Source organism: Diceros bicornis, chromosome 8 (assembly GCF_020826845.1).
Source record: "Diceros bicornis minor isolate mBicDic1 chromosome 8, mDicBic1.mat.cur, whole genome shotgun sequence".
Lineage (NCBI taxonomy): Eukaryota > Metazoa > Chordata > Mammalia > Perissodactyla > Rhinocerotidae > Diceros > Diceros bicornis.
In genome coordinates this window covers 39,386,568-39,404,507 of record NC_080747.1, presented here as the reverse complement: position 1 = coordinate 39,404,507, position 17,940 = coordinate 39,386,568, and the positions used below count along the sequence as shown (strand labels likewise).

The 17,940-nt window shown below is 39.0% G+C and overlaps 1 protein-coding gene and 1 pseudogene across 1 annotated transcript; one reads left to right on the top strand and one right to left on the bottom strand.

Moving 5' to 3' along the window:
* Positions 1–2,485: 2,485 nt before the first annotated feature.
* LOC131409223 (glutathione peroxidase 1-like) lies at positions 2,486–3,427 on the bottom strand (annotated as a pseudogene).
* Positions 3,428–3,460: 33 nt separating this feature from the next.
* On the top strand, positions 3,461–17,621 carry CNGA1 (cyclic nucleotide gated channel subunit alpha 1). The gene is made up of 8 exons (XM_058546382.1): positions 3,461–3,576; positions 4,332–4,448; positions 5,416–5,478; positions 10,961–11,002; positions 11,093–11,203; positions 12,720–12,827; positions 14,798–14,904; positions 16,207–17,621. The coding sequence occupies exons 1-8, from the start codon at positions 3,470–3,472 to the stop codon at positions 17,619–17,621; spliced, it is 2,070 nt and encodes a 689-aa protein (XP_058402365.1). The 5' UTR covers positions 3,461–3,469.
* Positions 17,622–17,940: the final 319 nt, after the last annotated feature.

The following is a 17,940-nucleotide window of genomic DNA, read 5'->3' as shown; positions in this document are numbered from 1 at the left end:
CTTTCTAAAAGCAATTGTTTCTCTTTGATCCATAAATTTCGATTAAATATTCATGTTTGGAAAAACCAGCAAAGCAATGAATTCTTTAAAAGAAGAATCTTTTGGTTCTTTTCCGATGTCTTGTTAACAATCCTACGATACCAAAAGAGTTGAAAATTATATGAAAAAAATAAACAATTACTATTAAAATCTCTTTCTCAAACTACAGACTAATTTTACCTTTTAATACAATGCAAACATTTTTAATGTAAAAATTCAAAATAAAATATTAGCAGATAGGATCCAATAGCATATGAAATGAAAAACTTACCATAATCAAAAAGAGTTTATTCCATAACTATTAATTTACAAATATAGCTCATCATATTAAGAGGAAAAATTAAAAGGAAAAATATGATTATTTCTACAAAAGCAAGAAAGCCATTAATCAAAATCAAAATTAATTCCAATTTAAAAAAATTGGTAAAATAGGAATAAATGGAGACTTCCTCAACATGAATCAAGCATCTCCCTCAAACCAACAGTCAACACTACGCTTAAGAGTGAAACTCTAAAAACATTCTCATAAAGCCAAGAACTACACAAGGTATCTGTTAAGACAGTTTTGATATTGGAATAACAACACTGTTACTTATTATTTTCTGGAATTTTTAGTCAAGGTAACTAGACATCAAAGCTAAATACTTCTCAAAAAAGAGGAAAGAAAATAATAATTTTGTGCAAGTAATATTACTGTATTACTGAAAACAAATTATTTAACAGAAAAACTATTAAAAATAATTTTTCTAAAGGCCAGTTAAGGTGGCTGGTCTCAAAATAAAGAAAAGTAATTTTCTGACATAGCAAAAGTAATGAGTTAAAATATATCAGGAGAAAACTACCCTAATGACAATAGAAACAAAAATATAAATCATCTAGGAATTAGTAAAAATGCAAGACCTAAATGTAAAAACTTTTTCAAAAACATAAAGGAAAATAATTTCCCAACTTATTCTATGATATTAATGCAAACTCTATCAAAATCTCTATGGCTGACAAGGCAAGTATAGGATGATGACATTTTAAATCAGTAGGGAAAAGATGGACTATTGAGTATTGATTAAGTGCTATTTAGAATATTGGCTAGCCATTCAGAAAATAGAAAGTTAATTCCCACCTCACACCTTACACCAAAATAAATTTGAGGTAGATTAAAATTTAAATGTGAAAAAGAGAACCATAAAAGCAGTGGGGAAAATATGTCCATAAATAATTAGAAAGTCTGGAGTGGAATTTTGAGTATCTTTATTTTTCTATTTATACTTTCTGGTTTTTTCCCTAGAGTGGTTATGTATGAAAAAAGTGAGTGTAATAAAAAAAAAGTTTTTTTCCTATGTAGAACACTTAGGCCAATAAGAAATTATAGGTGAAAGGAAGTGACTCTTTTTTTTCTTCAGGTCCAAGCAAAGCCAGGTTTGGCTTGTTCTTAAATATTGGATAATATTTTCTGTGCTTATTTAATCTGTTACTTACACAATTTTTTCTATGTTGTGATGGATGAAATAATCATATATTCTCCCTTTCCTAGTCATAAGGCAAGAAGTCTTTCAGAGAGAGTGTTTATTGATGACAATAGGAAATTGGCATTCTGTAAATATAACCAGAATAGCCACATTCTGATGCTAAAAAGGAGCCAATGAAGCAACTCTCATCTTAAAAAGCTGTTATTTCTTAGTAGAAATTGCTTTAATTATATTTTAAAATACACGTACACTTTCATTAACAAACATCACAAGAATTCTCTATTTACTATTTGCTAACTACTGGCTGCTAGTTATTTTCCTTAGTTGTTTGAATACTAGAGTGAAATAAAGAGCACTATTTATTGCTATCCTCACTTGGAGATTTAATATTTTACGAAATGTGAGTCATTCATTATTTTACTATAAGGAATGAAATGTATTTTACACGTTTTCCCACACCAAAGGATTTCCTCTTTTTCTTTCTTTTTTTGGTTTTTGCTTTTCTATTTTATTAATAACAAAGGCAAGTTTCCCGCGGAAATCCAGAAATGAGTGGGAGAAAAATAACAAAGGAAAAATCCCCAAGCCATGTAATAAAAACCTGGGAGCGCAGGCTAGGTGTGGGTGTTGTGGGGGAGGGGGAGGGATGGATAGATGAGCAGCGATCCAGGGTAAGGTGGAGGTATGGGACGTGTTGAAGTTGTCCAGCATCCTCAGGTCACCCTCTCAGCACGTTGTTCTTCTTTGGGTCGTCACCAGCACGACCATGGCACGGGACCTTCAGTACAAGCGCTGGTAAACCATGGCACTGCTCTTGGAACCCGTAACCAGATACTGTTTTTGTTTGTTTGTTTGTCTATTTTGCTGACACCCGGCACTTTATTAGTGAGGAGCCTTGGTCTGGGAGAGGGGAGGTTGGGATGGACACCCAGCGCCCACCTCGGGGGATTTTCCTGGATATCAGGCGTTTCCTCCGTGCAGGTTTAGAGGAAAACACCTCCATGGATGAAATCCCAGAGGGCAGCGCTATGACTGCCAAGCAGCGGGGGTGGAGGGGCGCCCTGGGCACAGCTGGGCTCCTGGGACAGCAGGGCTTTGATGTCGTGCTCGATGTTGAAGGTCAAAAGCGGCGGCTGTACCTGCGCGCAGGCACACGGTCCGGGCCCACTAGGAACTTCTCCAAGTTCCGGGTGACGTCGTTGCGGCACACCGGTGACCAGGTGATGAACCTGGAGTGGGTCATGAGAGCAGCGGCGCCATCGCGGGGCGCGGGCGGAGCCTCCCGCAGGAAGGCGAAGAGCCGGTGCGCCAGCGCGCCATTCGCCTTGAACTTCTCTAAGAGCATGAAGTTGGGCTCGAACCCGCCTCCGGGTCGGACGTCCTTGGGAGAATTTAGGATCTCTCCGTTCTTGGTTCTCCTGATGCCCGAACTGGTTGCACGGGAAGCCGAGCACTATATGGTTCAGAATAATTTAGGGAACTTGCTAAAAATGACTTGCTAAAAATGTGGATCAAGGGCTTCCTTATTCACTCCAAAGCTTGACCCTTTTTTTCTGAATGCCTTAGAAATTCACAGCTGATTACACTCGTTTTAGTATTTTATTTTACTACTTTTTTATTGTTACTTGATTGTTTGATGTGTGTGTGAGGTCCCTATACTTTTGTTCTACACTTACATTACATGAATATTTCAAAGTCAGGGTAAATCCAAAAAAAAAAAAAAAAAAAATCTACACCTCTAGTATATTCTTGAATTTAAAAAAGTATAGAAAAAACTAACTAGTGGTAATTAAGGGCTTAGACCAAGACTGTATTCTATTAAAGAATAATTCCTACATATAACTAGAAATAAAATTGTTAATACAGTCTTAGCAGAATGGTTGAGTGAAACTTTTGATTATATAGGTAAATATATAAAAAATCATCCTACTAATAAGACTTCTTTGTCCCCAGATATTAAACTAACCATGAAGAAAAATATTATCAATACACAGCACTCTTTTGTAAACATTCCCAATGTGATTGTACCAGATATTGAAAAGGAAATAAGAAGGATGGAAAATGGAGCATGCAGGTAAATCCATGCATTTTTTTCATCCATTTTTAATACCAGCCACAGTTCTTAAATTTAACTAGGTTTAATTTCTGTTTAACTTTTTATTTATAACCTTGAACTTTGTAATTTATTTAATTTAGTGAATTTGTTTATACTTTGGAACAACATAACGAAATGAACATAGATATTTATTGTGGTCATTATTTAGAAGCATCTATGCCAAATACTTACTTATTCACTGGCAAGACCTTTCTTCATGGGACATTTCACATCTTAAAGGGATAACATTGCCGTAGATAAATGTGAAAAAAAATACTGAGGGTGAAATGCTAGCATGTTTTAAAAGTATAATTTAAAGTGGTTACCCTATAAATGAATAGAACATGTATAAATGTGGTTGACTTATTTTTAGTGGAAGGGAATGTTATCACAAGTTAGTTCATACAACTGTATGATATGACCTAAAGCACAAGTAGCATACTTTCTACTTGATAAATATTAACATTAACCAATTCATCAAACAAATGAAATATGAAAGACCTAGAAAGTAGTTTCTTAATTACACGCATTTTACTGAGTTGTGCATATACTCTGTCTAATACTATGTATTTTGTACAGTTCTCATTTCACTCTAATTAAAATTTGTTATATGTGTTAGTTTGAGAGGGAAGGAGAAGAGATGAGGCAATGGTCCCCCTAATGAGAAATGTTCTTCCTCCGCAATGGTTTAAAACAATGATCTAATTCATCCCTGCCTCCTGTTGGACCATAAGCTCCTTTTCTGATGATGATGACAGTGCCTCTATGGTTGAAGAATCAGAGAGTGAAAACCCCCATGCAAGGCATTCCTTTAGAAAAAATTCACACAAAAGGGGACAACCATCACAGAGGTGAGCAGTATAATCTATCCCTCCCTATCTGTTTATAAACTATTATTTAGATGAAAGAAAGATATTGTATTCCTCCATTTAGTGGGCTTGGCCAATGCTCCTGCTACCCAGCCACTGTGGAGGATCTCGGGAGTAACTTGCTACTTCTGTTCCTTCTCCTTTTCCTCTCTTGGGAAACTGCCACTGCCTCATGATGATTCATGGCCATGGGGCTCCAACTCATAAACACTCTTGCTGATCATTTTCCTTGAGACCCGCGTCTGTCTCTTAAGAAACCTCATGCCCCAGTCTTCTCTGTTTTCCTCCTTTCTGATCCTTCTTCCAGGGTCCTGAAGCAATTGTATGTGAGAGGGGTTGGCTGTCGTTCTCTAAAATGCTCTGTCCCATCTGACCCTACTTTCAGGGAAGTAGAGCACTGGAGGGTGAGTAGACGAGAAAAGCTCAAAATCCTTAGTAGGAAATAAAGAGTCATGGAAACTTCAAACACACAACCATGAGGGTGTGGAAGCAGTGTGGTGTTGGTGTGGATCGGGGGTTCCCATCCTATGGGACATGTTTACTTTTTCTCCCTCCTTTTTCTCCTCCTATTTCTCTTCCCACTGACCACCTCCAGCTTTTCCACCATTTTTATTTGTCTTTTATTCTCTTCCTGGCTTCCCTGACAATCTAAGTCTTAGGTCTCTTGCTGAGAGTTAGTGGCATCCAAGTTGGCTCACTCAAGGCCAAGAAGGATGCTAGTTCTTGGTGTGAACATTGATCAGTAGGCATTTTCTAATCACTTTGGTTCATGGCACTGATATTTGTCAACTCATGCTTCATGGAGGCTCTATCTTTTCGAAAGCTGTCTGGGCAATCATTAGTAATGAGTAGAAACTGAAAAGAATTTGTTCTTTAAAACTGTTTGCTTACCACGGACATTATACAGATGGCGACTATTATGATTTCACTGTACTTTTTCATTTCCCAGGGATCAGTACCTGCCTGGTGCCATTGCGCTTTTCAACATTAACAACAGCAGCAATAAGGACCAGTAAGTACATTTACAATAGAAAATCAAAGCTTTGTTTTTAAAGAAAAGCAGTCAAAAGGTAGGAATATATTTGAATCTGTTAGAGAGCAGATATTTGCTAGATAAATTCTAATACAATGGCACTGATATTCTATTAATTTTTTGTTTGGTTATTTATTTCTGAAAAATGTAGCTACCCATATTAAAAGTAGTATTTATTTATTCACTTATTTGAATACATGTAGAAAAACCATGTCTGTGGTGTACATACAATTGCTCCTCCTTGTGGATAGGGTGGCTGAGAAACATAAATGAAACATTATTAATCCTTTCCATTCTGAGCCAATGCGTCTTATGTCAAGTTTCCCAGGAGACAGTCTCTGAGATGGAGGTTTGTGTGCAGAGGTTTATTGGGAGTGCTCTCAGGAACAATACCTAGAAGGGAGTTAGGGGAGCAGGACTGGGCAGAGGGGAGAGTTGAACTTCAGAGAATAGAGAGAGTTGATATGTCATGTGATCCCTTGAGGAGCTCTGGAGCAGGGATCATCCTTCAGAGTTATCCCATAGTTGGGCAATAGGACTGGGCCTGTACCCATGCACGGTCATTGGATAAGGGCTGCACCTAGGGGTGTAACTTTGAACATAGCGGCTTCCTTCAGCCAAGGCCAGCCAAGGAAGAGGGAAACTGTGAGCTGTCAGCAACCAGTGCTCTTGGGAGGTGGGGAATGAGTGCTCAAGTCCTACGCACCACTGCATTGATACAGCACACCTCTTGCACTGCTCAGATCCACTTTCTTCCTATAGAAAATTCACGCCATTTGGGAATACTCACTCCAAGATTCTTGTTGTTCTTCTTTCCTAGGGAAGCTTATAAGAGGAAGGTTAATTAACAGGATCCTTGATAGCTGCAGCTGGTCTTGAGGCTTCAACTGAAACTCCTTTTCCCGTCCTTTCCTAGTCATTCTAGAGTCCTCTCACCCTTGGCCAGCACTTCTGCTGGTCTAGATGACTTACCTGGTGGAATGAATGATACAGAGCCTCATCCCTGAAGGATTTGAGGTTACCATGCCTTTCTCAAGTCATAGCTATGGTACTTATCCATTTACCACTAAAACAGGGCTGGGGGGATACCAAAAGACACCACAATGGATCACCTGGGTGCCAGATGTATTTTCCTTCCCCTCATTGTGTAACAGCAGCACTATCTACTACTGATGATCAAGGTCAATTACCTTTGCCAATATGGTGACTCCCTTCCCCGCCTATTGGTTTTATGGCATGAGGGGCTCAAAGTGGTTGGGGAGTAGTCATAGCTTAATATTTAATTGGACTCTAACTATGTTCCCTGGCAGAGGCATGACCCCTCTGGAAACCAGGGCCTCTAGATCCGCAGAGCCTAAAGTTGCTGGGATGGGAAGCACACATTCCCTATGTGAGTCACTCCTACTTAGACACTCCTTGGCTCCTAACCACTGCATTCTGTATAGGTCTAGAGCACCATATAATGGTCATTGATTTAGCATATATACAGTATCCTGGAGGATAGCACCTCATCTTCCTTGGGTATCAAATCTATCAGCACCTCAGCTGTGCCTTCAAAAGGCCACTCCATAACTCTATCAGATCAGCAGCTTCTGAGTGGTGCAGCATATGATAAGGCCATTGGATCCCACAATCAGTGTCCAATGCCACATCTCCTTTGCTATAAAGTGAGTCCCTTGGTGATGTTGTGGTCCCAAAGTGATGTTATGCAGTTTTCTGTGTTAGTGCATCACACTCTGTAAGCTCCTGGCTAGTGGCACTGGTCAAAGCCCTGTGGCAAAAATAGCAAATTAATACCCACGACATATATTGATTCAAATCAAGATATTTAATGCCCTTTCCATGGTGGAAGGGATCCAATGTAATTAACTTGCCATCAAGTAACTGACTGCTTTCCTCAAGCAATGGTGCTATATTGGAGTTTTAGCATTGGTCTCCATAATTGGCAGGCTGGACATTCAGCAACAGCAGCTAGATCACCCTGATGAATGGGAACTCATGGGTTGGGCCCATACATAGCCTCCATCCCTGCCACCATGGTTGCCCCATTAATATTCACATTGTGCCAGTACTGGGGATGCCAATGACAGAAACTGGCTTCGTCAGCTGGCTGAGTCATTCTGTCTACTTGGTTGTTTTGTGCCTTCTTCATGGTGCATGCTATTTGATGGGCATTAACATGGGATACAAAGATTTTCAAATTTTGTGCTCATGCCTGTAAGTCCATTGAGTCTGCCTATGCTCCAGAACTATTTTTCCTGATCTTTCAATCTCTTTCCATAGCCTGGCCAACCAGCCAAGGCATTGGGACTACCCATGAGTCCTTGTATGTTCTTAATTTGGGCTGTTTCTTTTTCCACACAAAGCAGATAACTATGCATTGCTTGAAGCTGTGCCGTTGGGAAAATTAACCTCACCACTGTCTGTGAAGGCTACCCCTAAGTGGGGCTATGGTGTAAACACAGCCCATTTTGGCTTGCATGCAGATGCCAAGCAGATCCATCTATAGACCATGCTCCATCAGTTGTTCCTAAAAGACCCACATATGGGCATAGGTGGGAGTTGAGGGATAGGTGCTGATGCAACAGTGGTAGATGACGTGGAGAGAGAGTGCTGAGCCACCTGCGTGGGCAGCTTACTTATGCCCTCTAGTTCATGCTCAATCCCAGATATAACACTACATCGTATGGTAGATTGCTGTCTAACCTTATGACTTGGTAGTTCTGACAGATTCCAGCTCGTGGTAGGCAGTCATTTTCTGTCCTATGGTTAGATGATCCTCTTTCAGTACCCAATTAACATAATATCATTGATATGGATATGGTGGACCAATGTGAGGAGGAATGTCTAGATGGTCCAGGCCCCTCTAGACTGTGTCATGACGTTGGAGAGTTACTCAGCCCTGGAAAAGACTGTAAATGTGTACTGTTTTCCATGCCATGTGAATACAAATAGTTTCTGATCCTCTTCCCTGACAGTGATGAAAAATGACACATTCAGCATGACTGGCCCAGAACCTTAGGTATATAGTATAGTTCTGGTGAGTGCATCATTTTCCACATCCGGCACAGCAGCTGCAGTTGGGGCTACTACGTGGTTGATTTTGCAGTGGTCTACTGCCATCCACCAAAATCCTTCTAGTTTTTGTAGGGACCAGACATTGAATTAAATGGGGATATGATGGGGGACCATGACCCTTGTGTGCATTAGGTGTTTAAGGATTGCATTTCCTTTCCTGTCCAGGATGCAATATTATTTTTGGCCAGCAAGTAAGAGGCAGTTTTAGGCATTTCACTTGGTCCTCCCTATTATGATAACTCTTGCTTCACAAGCCAAACAAATAGTGAGGATGAGGGTTCTGCCGATGACTAAATATATACTTTTACTTTGAGGAACTGGAGAAATGACCACAAGGTCTGTAGACCCAGTGGAAGCCCCAAAAGTTGTATATCATACAGGCTATTATTACCAGGCTACCCTTCACCCCTCACTTTAATAAGGGGGCATGATGATGCTTCAATCCTTGGGTCTCAATATCAACTTGGGTCCTGTACCAAAAAGTCTTTAATGTATCTAGGTATTCTTTTTTCCTCAAGGTACAGTTATCCAAGTAAATGACCATAGGTTTTCTTTGGGGGAAAGATCAGGGAAATTATTACTGAATATACTTGTAATGGTGTTGCAGTGTCCTTCTTCACAGGGGCATGGCTTCTCTTCCAGTCAGTGGTCTCATTTCTGAGAACTGGCTCAGGTTTAGAAACTGTTCAAGGGGTTGTGACTTTTTATTGGGTAAGTTGCTCTCAACCTCCTGATCATCCGTTCCTGATTTGTTTTGATTGTATGTTAAATAATACCCTAACAAGCCAACTGGATGCCCATCTGTCTAGAAATACAATATTCTTCTAACCTCTTCCATAGCTCTCTACGGGTTAAGACCCCTACCCTTACTACCATGCTCACCTTACTGCAAATTACAATTACGGGACCCATCTCTCTTCTGATGGGGAAGCATGCCACTGGTCTCTGTTATTTCTAGATCCTGTCATCCCTATTGCTCTCAGGGAATCCAGTTCTGTACCAGCTCTCCCACTATTAGCCCCGGCCTACAGAGGACAGCACCACTTCTCAGTAATGCTGGTGCCTCTGTCACCAGCACATTCCTTATCACTTTTGCATCTTCTGAGCCCTCTTGGGGAACATAATCAGCTGGTGGTCTATCTTCTTTACATAGTATATCCACTTTAGTGTACCACTTCTCTGAGTCTTTTTGATACCTTCCTCCATCATCTGTCATGGCATTTTGTAATTTCTATTTCACTTAGTGTGGGCCATCACCTTTTCTGAGCTTCCAAGAACCATCCAAACAGCGTGTCGGCACCATCTCCCAGGATCTATGCTAGGGTGTTAAATCCTGTATCACAGGAATGTGCTCCCATAGCGATCAATTCTCCCTCATTCAACTTTATGTTCTGTTCCTGTTTGTACATGACAAGTTTAGATGCCAACCCTCACCTCACTGTCAATTTTATCTCCCATTTCTCCTCAGTAACAGCTTTCCACTTCTGCTGGGTCATTCATACCCAGATGAAGTGCATTTGTACATTTGCACCTAAAAATTTCCCTCCCTTTAGCATCCTCCCTCTTCTTCTCAACTTCTCCAATTCTTACCCATACTTTGAGGCCTAGGTTTAGACCTACCTGCCTAACAGCCTTCTCTGACAATCCTAGTGATAGTCAGAGTGATGCCTGTTCTTTCATGTCTGAATAATAAATTTTCCCAAGACATCTGAGCCAACAATGGGAGTCTGCTATGACCTTAGGCCTGTCTGACCCCAGAATCCATTCCTCTGCTGATAGAGAAAGCCAGTTGTAGAAAGAAGCCTCTAATCATATAATCTCCATTCAAGAAGAAATTGTATATCGAAAAAAGGTGATCTCAAATCCAATGAATGATTCTAAGATTAAGGATTTCACTGTGTTACCACAGAGCTTTTTAACTACTTGTAAAATATTGCTTCAGTCAGGATTACTCCTCTAAAGAAAATTGATGGCATTTTCTTGAAATTCTCGAAGCTCTTATTCAAGGATAAATATAAATAATATCAAAGAAGCTTAAATTATAGAAACTAGTTTTTTGTATACATTGAGACTTCAAAGGTGCACTTTTTTGGGGGCTATTGTTTCAAAAATTTACCTCCTTACGTTTACACCTTTATCCCCCTCCATTTTCTTCAATTTTCCACATGCATTAATCCAGGAATGTTTGTCTGTTTTATTATCTGGATGCATGTCCATTTTTTGTAGAACTCTCCATTAGGAGATCGGATTTCTGGTTTCTGAGCACGGGGCAAGGTCTTTGAACTCAAGGCTGAGAATTCTTGCTCAACGGAGAGGAAAGTAGATAAGAATGGAAGTCAGAATGTAACTTGGTTATGTGACAGAGATATTGTTTCTTCTTTAGAGAACCAAAAGAAAAAAAGAAAAAGAAAAAAGAAAAGAAGAGGTAAGTTAGACTTTGGCATGAGTGACCCCACATTTTTCTGCTCACAACATTTTTGTATTTTACTACTAACTACATCTCTCACTTTTTCAGCAAGTCAGATGATAAGAATGAAAATAAAAAGGACCCAGAGAAGAAAAAGAAGAAAGAAAAGGACAAAGAGAAGAAAAAGAAAGAGGAGAAAGGCCAAGATAAGAAAGGAGAGTAAGTATTTTTATTGACATTAAGATTAGAAATGAATTTGTGGTAGGTTTTGGATGTAGGGATAATTTCCTGAAACTTTATAGTAAAGAGGCCTTGTGTAAAGACTAAACAAATTGTTATCAAATGTGAATTAAAACTTTTTTCTAATTTTCTTAAAATGAGCAATGGTAGCCTTCTTCTTAGCTTTTTCATCAAGAATTTTCACTTTCACCAAGCACTGGTGAAGATAAGCTTACCACTGGGAGATATTTAGGCTCCAAGGAGAATTGGGTTCCTAGGATCTTACTATCAGTTTCTTATTTTTTAATTTTTGTGAGGAAGATTAGCCCTTAGCTAAAATCTGTTGCTAATCCTCCTCTTTTTTGCTGAGGAAGATTGGCCCTGGGCCAACATCCGTGCCCATCTTCCTCTACTTTATATGGGACACTGCCACAGCATGGCTTGACAAGCAGTGTGTTGGTCCGTGCCCGGGATCCGAGCCTGCGAACCCTGGGCCACTGCAGCCAGCGCTCGAACTTAACCACTACGCCAGCTGGCTGGCCCCGTCAGTTTTTTTAATGAAATAAAAATTTAATAACATCATTAACATTTTTGACTAAAAAATACTGTATGACAAATGCTCCAAAGTAAAAAAGTCTCATTCCAAAAAAAGCCATGCCTAATTTTGAGAATGATGCAAATGCTATCAAAACATCAGTCATTTGATATCCTTTTTAAAACAAACATTTGAGAGTTAGAATTTCACAAGGGTAAGGCTGAATGACATTTGCAAAGCTATCTTTTTACTTTTTATTAAAGGGAAAATTGTTTTCTAAACTTACTTAAAGAAAACTCTTTACCAGACAATGGTTCAATTATTTGTGCCTGTTAGAAAGTTGTTGAAGTTTGTATAAAGGGAGAAGTCTTTAAAAATATAGGCTTGATACCAGAAAAGTTTTAAAAATTTCCATTTGACCATATATTTTCTTCCTCCCTACCTTTGCCCTCTATTGTCTCTCTTAATCCTGCATGCATGCTTAAGAACAAGCACTTTTTATTAGATTGTGCTATATTCTTTCCACACAGATGAGAAAGAAGCCCCAAATTCCCCCTCCCAGTGTAGTTCCTGGTTGCTTTGTTACCTGGTAGGGGAGTGGCAAAGCCACCATTCTCCTACCACCCATAACCTACCTAAGGGGTCTGTGGAATATCTAGAGTTTGGCATAACCTACGCCATGATTCCTTATTTGTAGCTGGAGTGATAGACGTGTCCTCAGCATCAGTAAAACAAAGGCTTTGATAAAAGTCTAATGTATGGTTTAGTGTAAGACTAGTAATTTAACTATCTATCCACCCCTCACCAGTTACTTATGACTAGGGCACATGTGCCAAGCTACTCTTCCCACTGTAGAGTGGGCTTCTTCAACTTACTTCTATTTTATTAATTGTGGGTGATGGGCATAACCATATTTGGTATTTAAAATAAAAATATTCTTGATTCTTGATAACCTTCCCCTTTATTTCTCATTGTTGCTAGAGAGAAGAAAGAAGTCATGGTTATTGATCCATCGGGAAACACATATTATAACTGGCTGTTTTGCATCACCTTACCCGTCATGTACAACTGGACTATGGTTATTGCAAGGTGTTTATATATTTTTGTGTATCTTGGCCCACTTCTAGTTTCCAAGTTAACTGATTAACAGTTTGACCTAGACTCTTCAAGACCTCCTTTTTCTACCACAGGTTGTACAGAGAGGCTACATTATTTTCAATGTGTTTTCCTAAGATCAGGAGTAGGTTCTTTGGTTCCCAATATACTTGGAAATCCAGTACTGGGATGAGGAGTGGAGGGATATTTTTAAACTTTTGAGTGCTCCATCATTTAACTAGAACTTTGGGGGAAACTATATTTTCTTTGACCCACAAGAAAAAATGTTGCCAAGAGTAGAAAAAGATCAAGGATCTAGGTTGTTCTAGAGCAAGATGTGTTTCCCAAGTGATTTGTATAGTTCCCTGTCTTTTAGACAGTAGATATCTCAGCCATCCAGGGCCAAGTGCAATTTCCTGAGGCATTTTGGGTACAGATAGTCAATATGAACCTGTTTATCAATGTGTTTCACCCAACGTATTTTGACTTTAGCTTGAGGTCATTTATTCTTAACAAAGCCAACTAGTATAAAGGAAAGAATGTTAGAATTCAGAAGTGTGAGAAAACTAAGTCCAACCACTTAGAAAGATTCGGGAAAGCCAAGGTTGGTTAAATGGACTCTAAGGACCCCTCCTAGCCTTAGCACGTTATACTTCTCATCATGATAACAAAGAGTTTTGTTTTCTTTGGGTAAATACTCAGAAATGGAATTGCTGGATCGTATGGCAGTTCTCTTTTTAATTTCTTGAGGAAACTTGATACTGTTCTCCATAGTGGCTGTACCAATTTACATTCCCACCAACAGTGTAAAAGAGTTCCCTTTTCTCCACCCTAGCCAACATTTGTTATTTATTGTTTTTCTTGACAACAGCCATTCTGACAGGTATGAGGTGGTATCTCATTGTGGTTTTGATTTGCATTTCCCTGATAATTAGTGATGTTGAGCATCTTTTCATGTGCCTGTTGGCCATCTGTATGTCATTTCTTTGGAAAAATGTCTATTCAAGTCCTCTGCTGTTTTTTAATTGGGTTGTTTGGGGTTTTTTTTGGTATTAAGTTGTATAAGTTCTTTTTATTTTGGATATTAACTCCTTATCAGATGTGTGATTTGCAATTATCTTCTCCCATTCAGTAGGTTGCTTTTTCATTTTGTTGATAGTTTCTTTCACTGTGCAAGAGCTTTTTAGTTTGATGTAGTCCCATTTGTTTATTTTTGCTTTTGTTGTCCTTGCCTGAGGAAACTGGTCTAAAAAATATTGCTAAGCCCACTAATTCAAAGAGATATATGCACCCCTATGTTCATTGTAGCATTATTTACAATAGCCAAAATATGGAAGCAACCCAAGTGTCTATCGATAGATGAATGTATAAAGAAGATGTAGTACATGTATACATATATATACAGACATACACACAATGGGATATTAGCCAGCCATAAAAAAGAATGAAATCTTGTCATTTGCAACAACACATATGGACCTAGAGGGTATACTGCTCAGTGAAATAAGTCAGAGAGAGAAAGACAAATACTATATGATTTCACTTACATGAGGAATCTAAAAAACAAATGAACAAACAAAACTAAACAGAAACAGACTCATAGATATAGGAAACAAACTCATGGATACCAGACGGGAGAGGTATTGGGGGGCCAGTTAAATAGGTGAAGGAGATTAAGGGTACAAACTTCTAGTTATAAAATAAATAAGTCACAGGGATGTAATGTACAGCATAGGCAATATAGTCAATAATATTGTAATAACTTTGTATAGTGACAGATGGTAACTAGACTTATCGTGGTGACCATTTCATAATGTATATAAATGTTGAGTCACTATGATGTATACCTGAAACTAATAGGATATTATATGTCAATCATACCTCAATAAAAAAATTATAGAAAGTGGACTTTTACCTAAATTGGCCCCCACTTTATTTAATTTGTACAAGTTTTTCTTTTACAGAGCATGTTTTGATGAACTTCAGTCTGATTACCTAGAATATTGGCTCATTTTTGATTACTTATCCGATGTTATTTATCTTCTCGATATGTTTGTACGAACAAGGACAGGTAAATATGTTCAGTTTTGGATATTTTGCTGTTTCATGCTTTTGTCTCTATAATTTGAAATTTTCTAATTCAAGTATTCTTCAAAATAAACTTGCAAAAATCTGTTTTAGAAGAAAAGGCACAGTTGAAAGCAAGAGTACCATATACCCACCCACAGGCTTAGGCCACTCCCACTGATGCAGAAGGAGGTTACTAGGCAACCTTTTGAATGTGGATTAGTGACTTTCCTCCATTATCTTGTTCACTGGGTTCATGCCAGGTGAAAAGAATAGAGAGAGCAGAAACAGTCTGCCAGTTCTGTGGGGAAAGGGTAATTGCTACCTAACAGAGATATACCTTGAAGAGGCGTGGGGAAAAATGTCATTATACCCAGCAGAGCTGTACTAGAAATTTTATAAGAAACAGGAAACATATCGTTAACTCAACTTTGTGGTTCATGGTGAGACCTTATTGACCAGGGAGCAGGATCTGATAGCTTCCTACTTGAAGTATTCTTGTCAAGTAGTTATAAGCTCATTGTTTCTACACTGCTCTCCACATGCAAATGTAACCAGTGTACACAGAGTATAGCTTTTAAGAATCATTATGTAAAATAGAAACATTCTCTAAATATCAGTGCGCTGAAGCAATGCTCCAGTTGTTCTGCCCTGTTTGCAACTCTGGTAGGCAGCATATAGGAGGAGGAACAAATTCTTTCCCTAGTGTAATGTGTCAGAGTGCTGAAATTCTGGATTTAATACACAAGGCCTATGGTAGCAGCATAAGAGAAGGGAAGATCCCAGATGTCTAAGGAAGCCTGGGGGGCAAGGAGGAGAGATGAAAATTCAGCCTCAATGGACACTTATGCCTCACACTGAAGGGGCAAGGCAAGAATGTGCATAATATTTAGACAGCAAGGCAGGACCCAAGCTTCAAGGGTGGGGCTGAGATTCTCACAAGAGAGTGGTGTGAGACATTAGGCACAGTGCTAGGGGTTCAGGAAACTTTCCAAGAACACTGTTCATGAAAGAAATGGTTTTGCCTGGATGGCGATGCTGGTTCTAGAGAGATTTGTATATATACATTGTATATATACATTGCATATAATTTCTTACTTATAAAGATTTTTTCTTCCTGCAAAAGAATATCTTCCACAGCCATATGTTGATTGGTGCTCATATCTTACTACATTGCTAAAAGAATATTTATTGAAAGTGAATTCTTGTTTTGAACTCAACAAAGTTCCTTGAGAGTTACTTTAGAAAAATTCACAATGGCATAAAAAGGAAAAACATTAAATTGACTTTTCTTTTTCTATTTTAGGTTATTTAGAACAAGGACTGCTGGTGAAGGAAGAGCGTAAACTCATAGAGAAATATAAATCAAACTTGCAATTTAAACTTGATGTTCTATCAGTGGTACCAACTGATCTGCTGTATTTTAAGCTGGGGTGGAACTATCCAGAAATTAGATTAAACAGACTGTTAAGGCTGTCTCGTATGTTTGAGTTCTTCCAGAGAACAGAAACAAGGACAAACTACCCAAACATCTTCAGGATTTCTAACCTTGTTATGTACATCATCATCATTATCCACTGGAATGCATGTGTGTACTACTCTATTTCCAAAGCTATTGGATTTGGAAATGACACATGGGTCTATCCTGATGTTAATGATCCTGAATTTGGCCGTTTGGCTAGAAAATATGTGTACAGCCTTTACTGGTCTACACTAACTTTGACCACCATTGGTGAAACACCACCTCCTGTGAGGGATTCTGAGTATGTCTTTGTGGTGGTTGATTTCTTAATCGGAGTATTAATTTTTGCTACCATTGTTGGTAACATAGGTTCTATGATTTCCAACATGAATGCAGCCAGAGCAGAATTTCAAGCAAGAATTGATGCCATCAAGCAATATATGCATTTTCGAAATGTAAGCAAAGATATGGAGAAGAGAGTTATTAAATGGTTTGACTATCTGTGGACCAACAAAAAAACAGTCGATGAGAGAGAAGTCTTGAAGTATCTACCTGATAAACTAAGAGCAGAGATTGCCATCAGTGTTCACTTAGACACATTAAAAAAGGTGCGGATTTTTGCTGACTGTGAAGCTGGTTTGTTGGTGGAGTTGGTCTTGAAATTACAACCCCAAGTCTACAGTCCTGGAGATTACATTTGCAAGAAAGGGGATATTGGACGAGAGATGTACATCATCAAGGAAGGCAAACTCGCTGTGGTGGCAGATGATGGAATCACTCAGTTTGTGGTGTTGAGTGATGGCAGCTACTTTGGTGAGATCAGCATCCTTAACATTAAAGGCAGCAAAGCTGGCAATCGAAGAACGGCCAATATTAAAAGCATTGGCTACTCAGATCTGTTCTGTCTGTCAAAAGATGACCTCATGGAAGCTCTAACTGAGTACCCAGATGCCAAAGGTATGCTAGAAGAGAAAGGGAAGCAAATCTTGATGAAAGATGGTCTACTGGATATAAATATTGCAAACGCTGGAAGTGATCCTAAAGATCTTGAAGAGAAGGTCACTCGAATGGAGGGGTCAGTAGACCTCCTGCAAACAAGGTTTGCTCGGATCCTGGCTGAGTATGAGTCAATGCAGCAGAAACTGAAGCAAAGACTAACTAAGGTTGAGACATTTCTGAAACCACTTATTGACACAGAGTTTTCAGCTATTGAAGTATCTGGAGTTGAAAGTGGGCCCACAGACTCTACACAGGACTGAAAAGCTGGATGAGGACCCACCTCATGATCCTTTTGGTGATGTGATTAGGGCAACTGTAAGTTGGAAGAAGAGGCAGATTCTGCGGGGGAATTTTTCCATGAGGAAAATGTGCTTTGGTGCAGGGCACAAGGCCCACACGCTCACTTCTGAGCTGCTATGATTAAAGAATCATTATATCTTAGGATTTTCCACGATGGATAACGTGCAAAGACATACATTAACTTGTCAGTATGTATATCTTCTGATTTTTTCACATATGCTCCCTTCACGGAATAATGTTTGTAAAAGTGAACAAGGATTCCTCACTTTCAGGCCACTT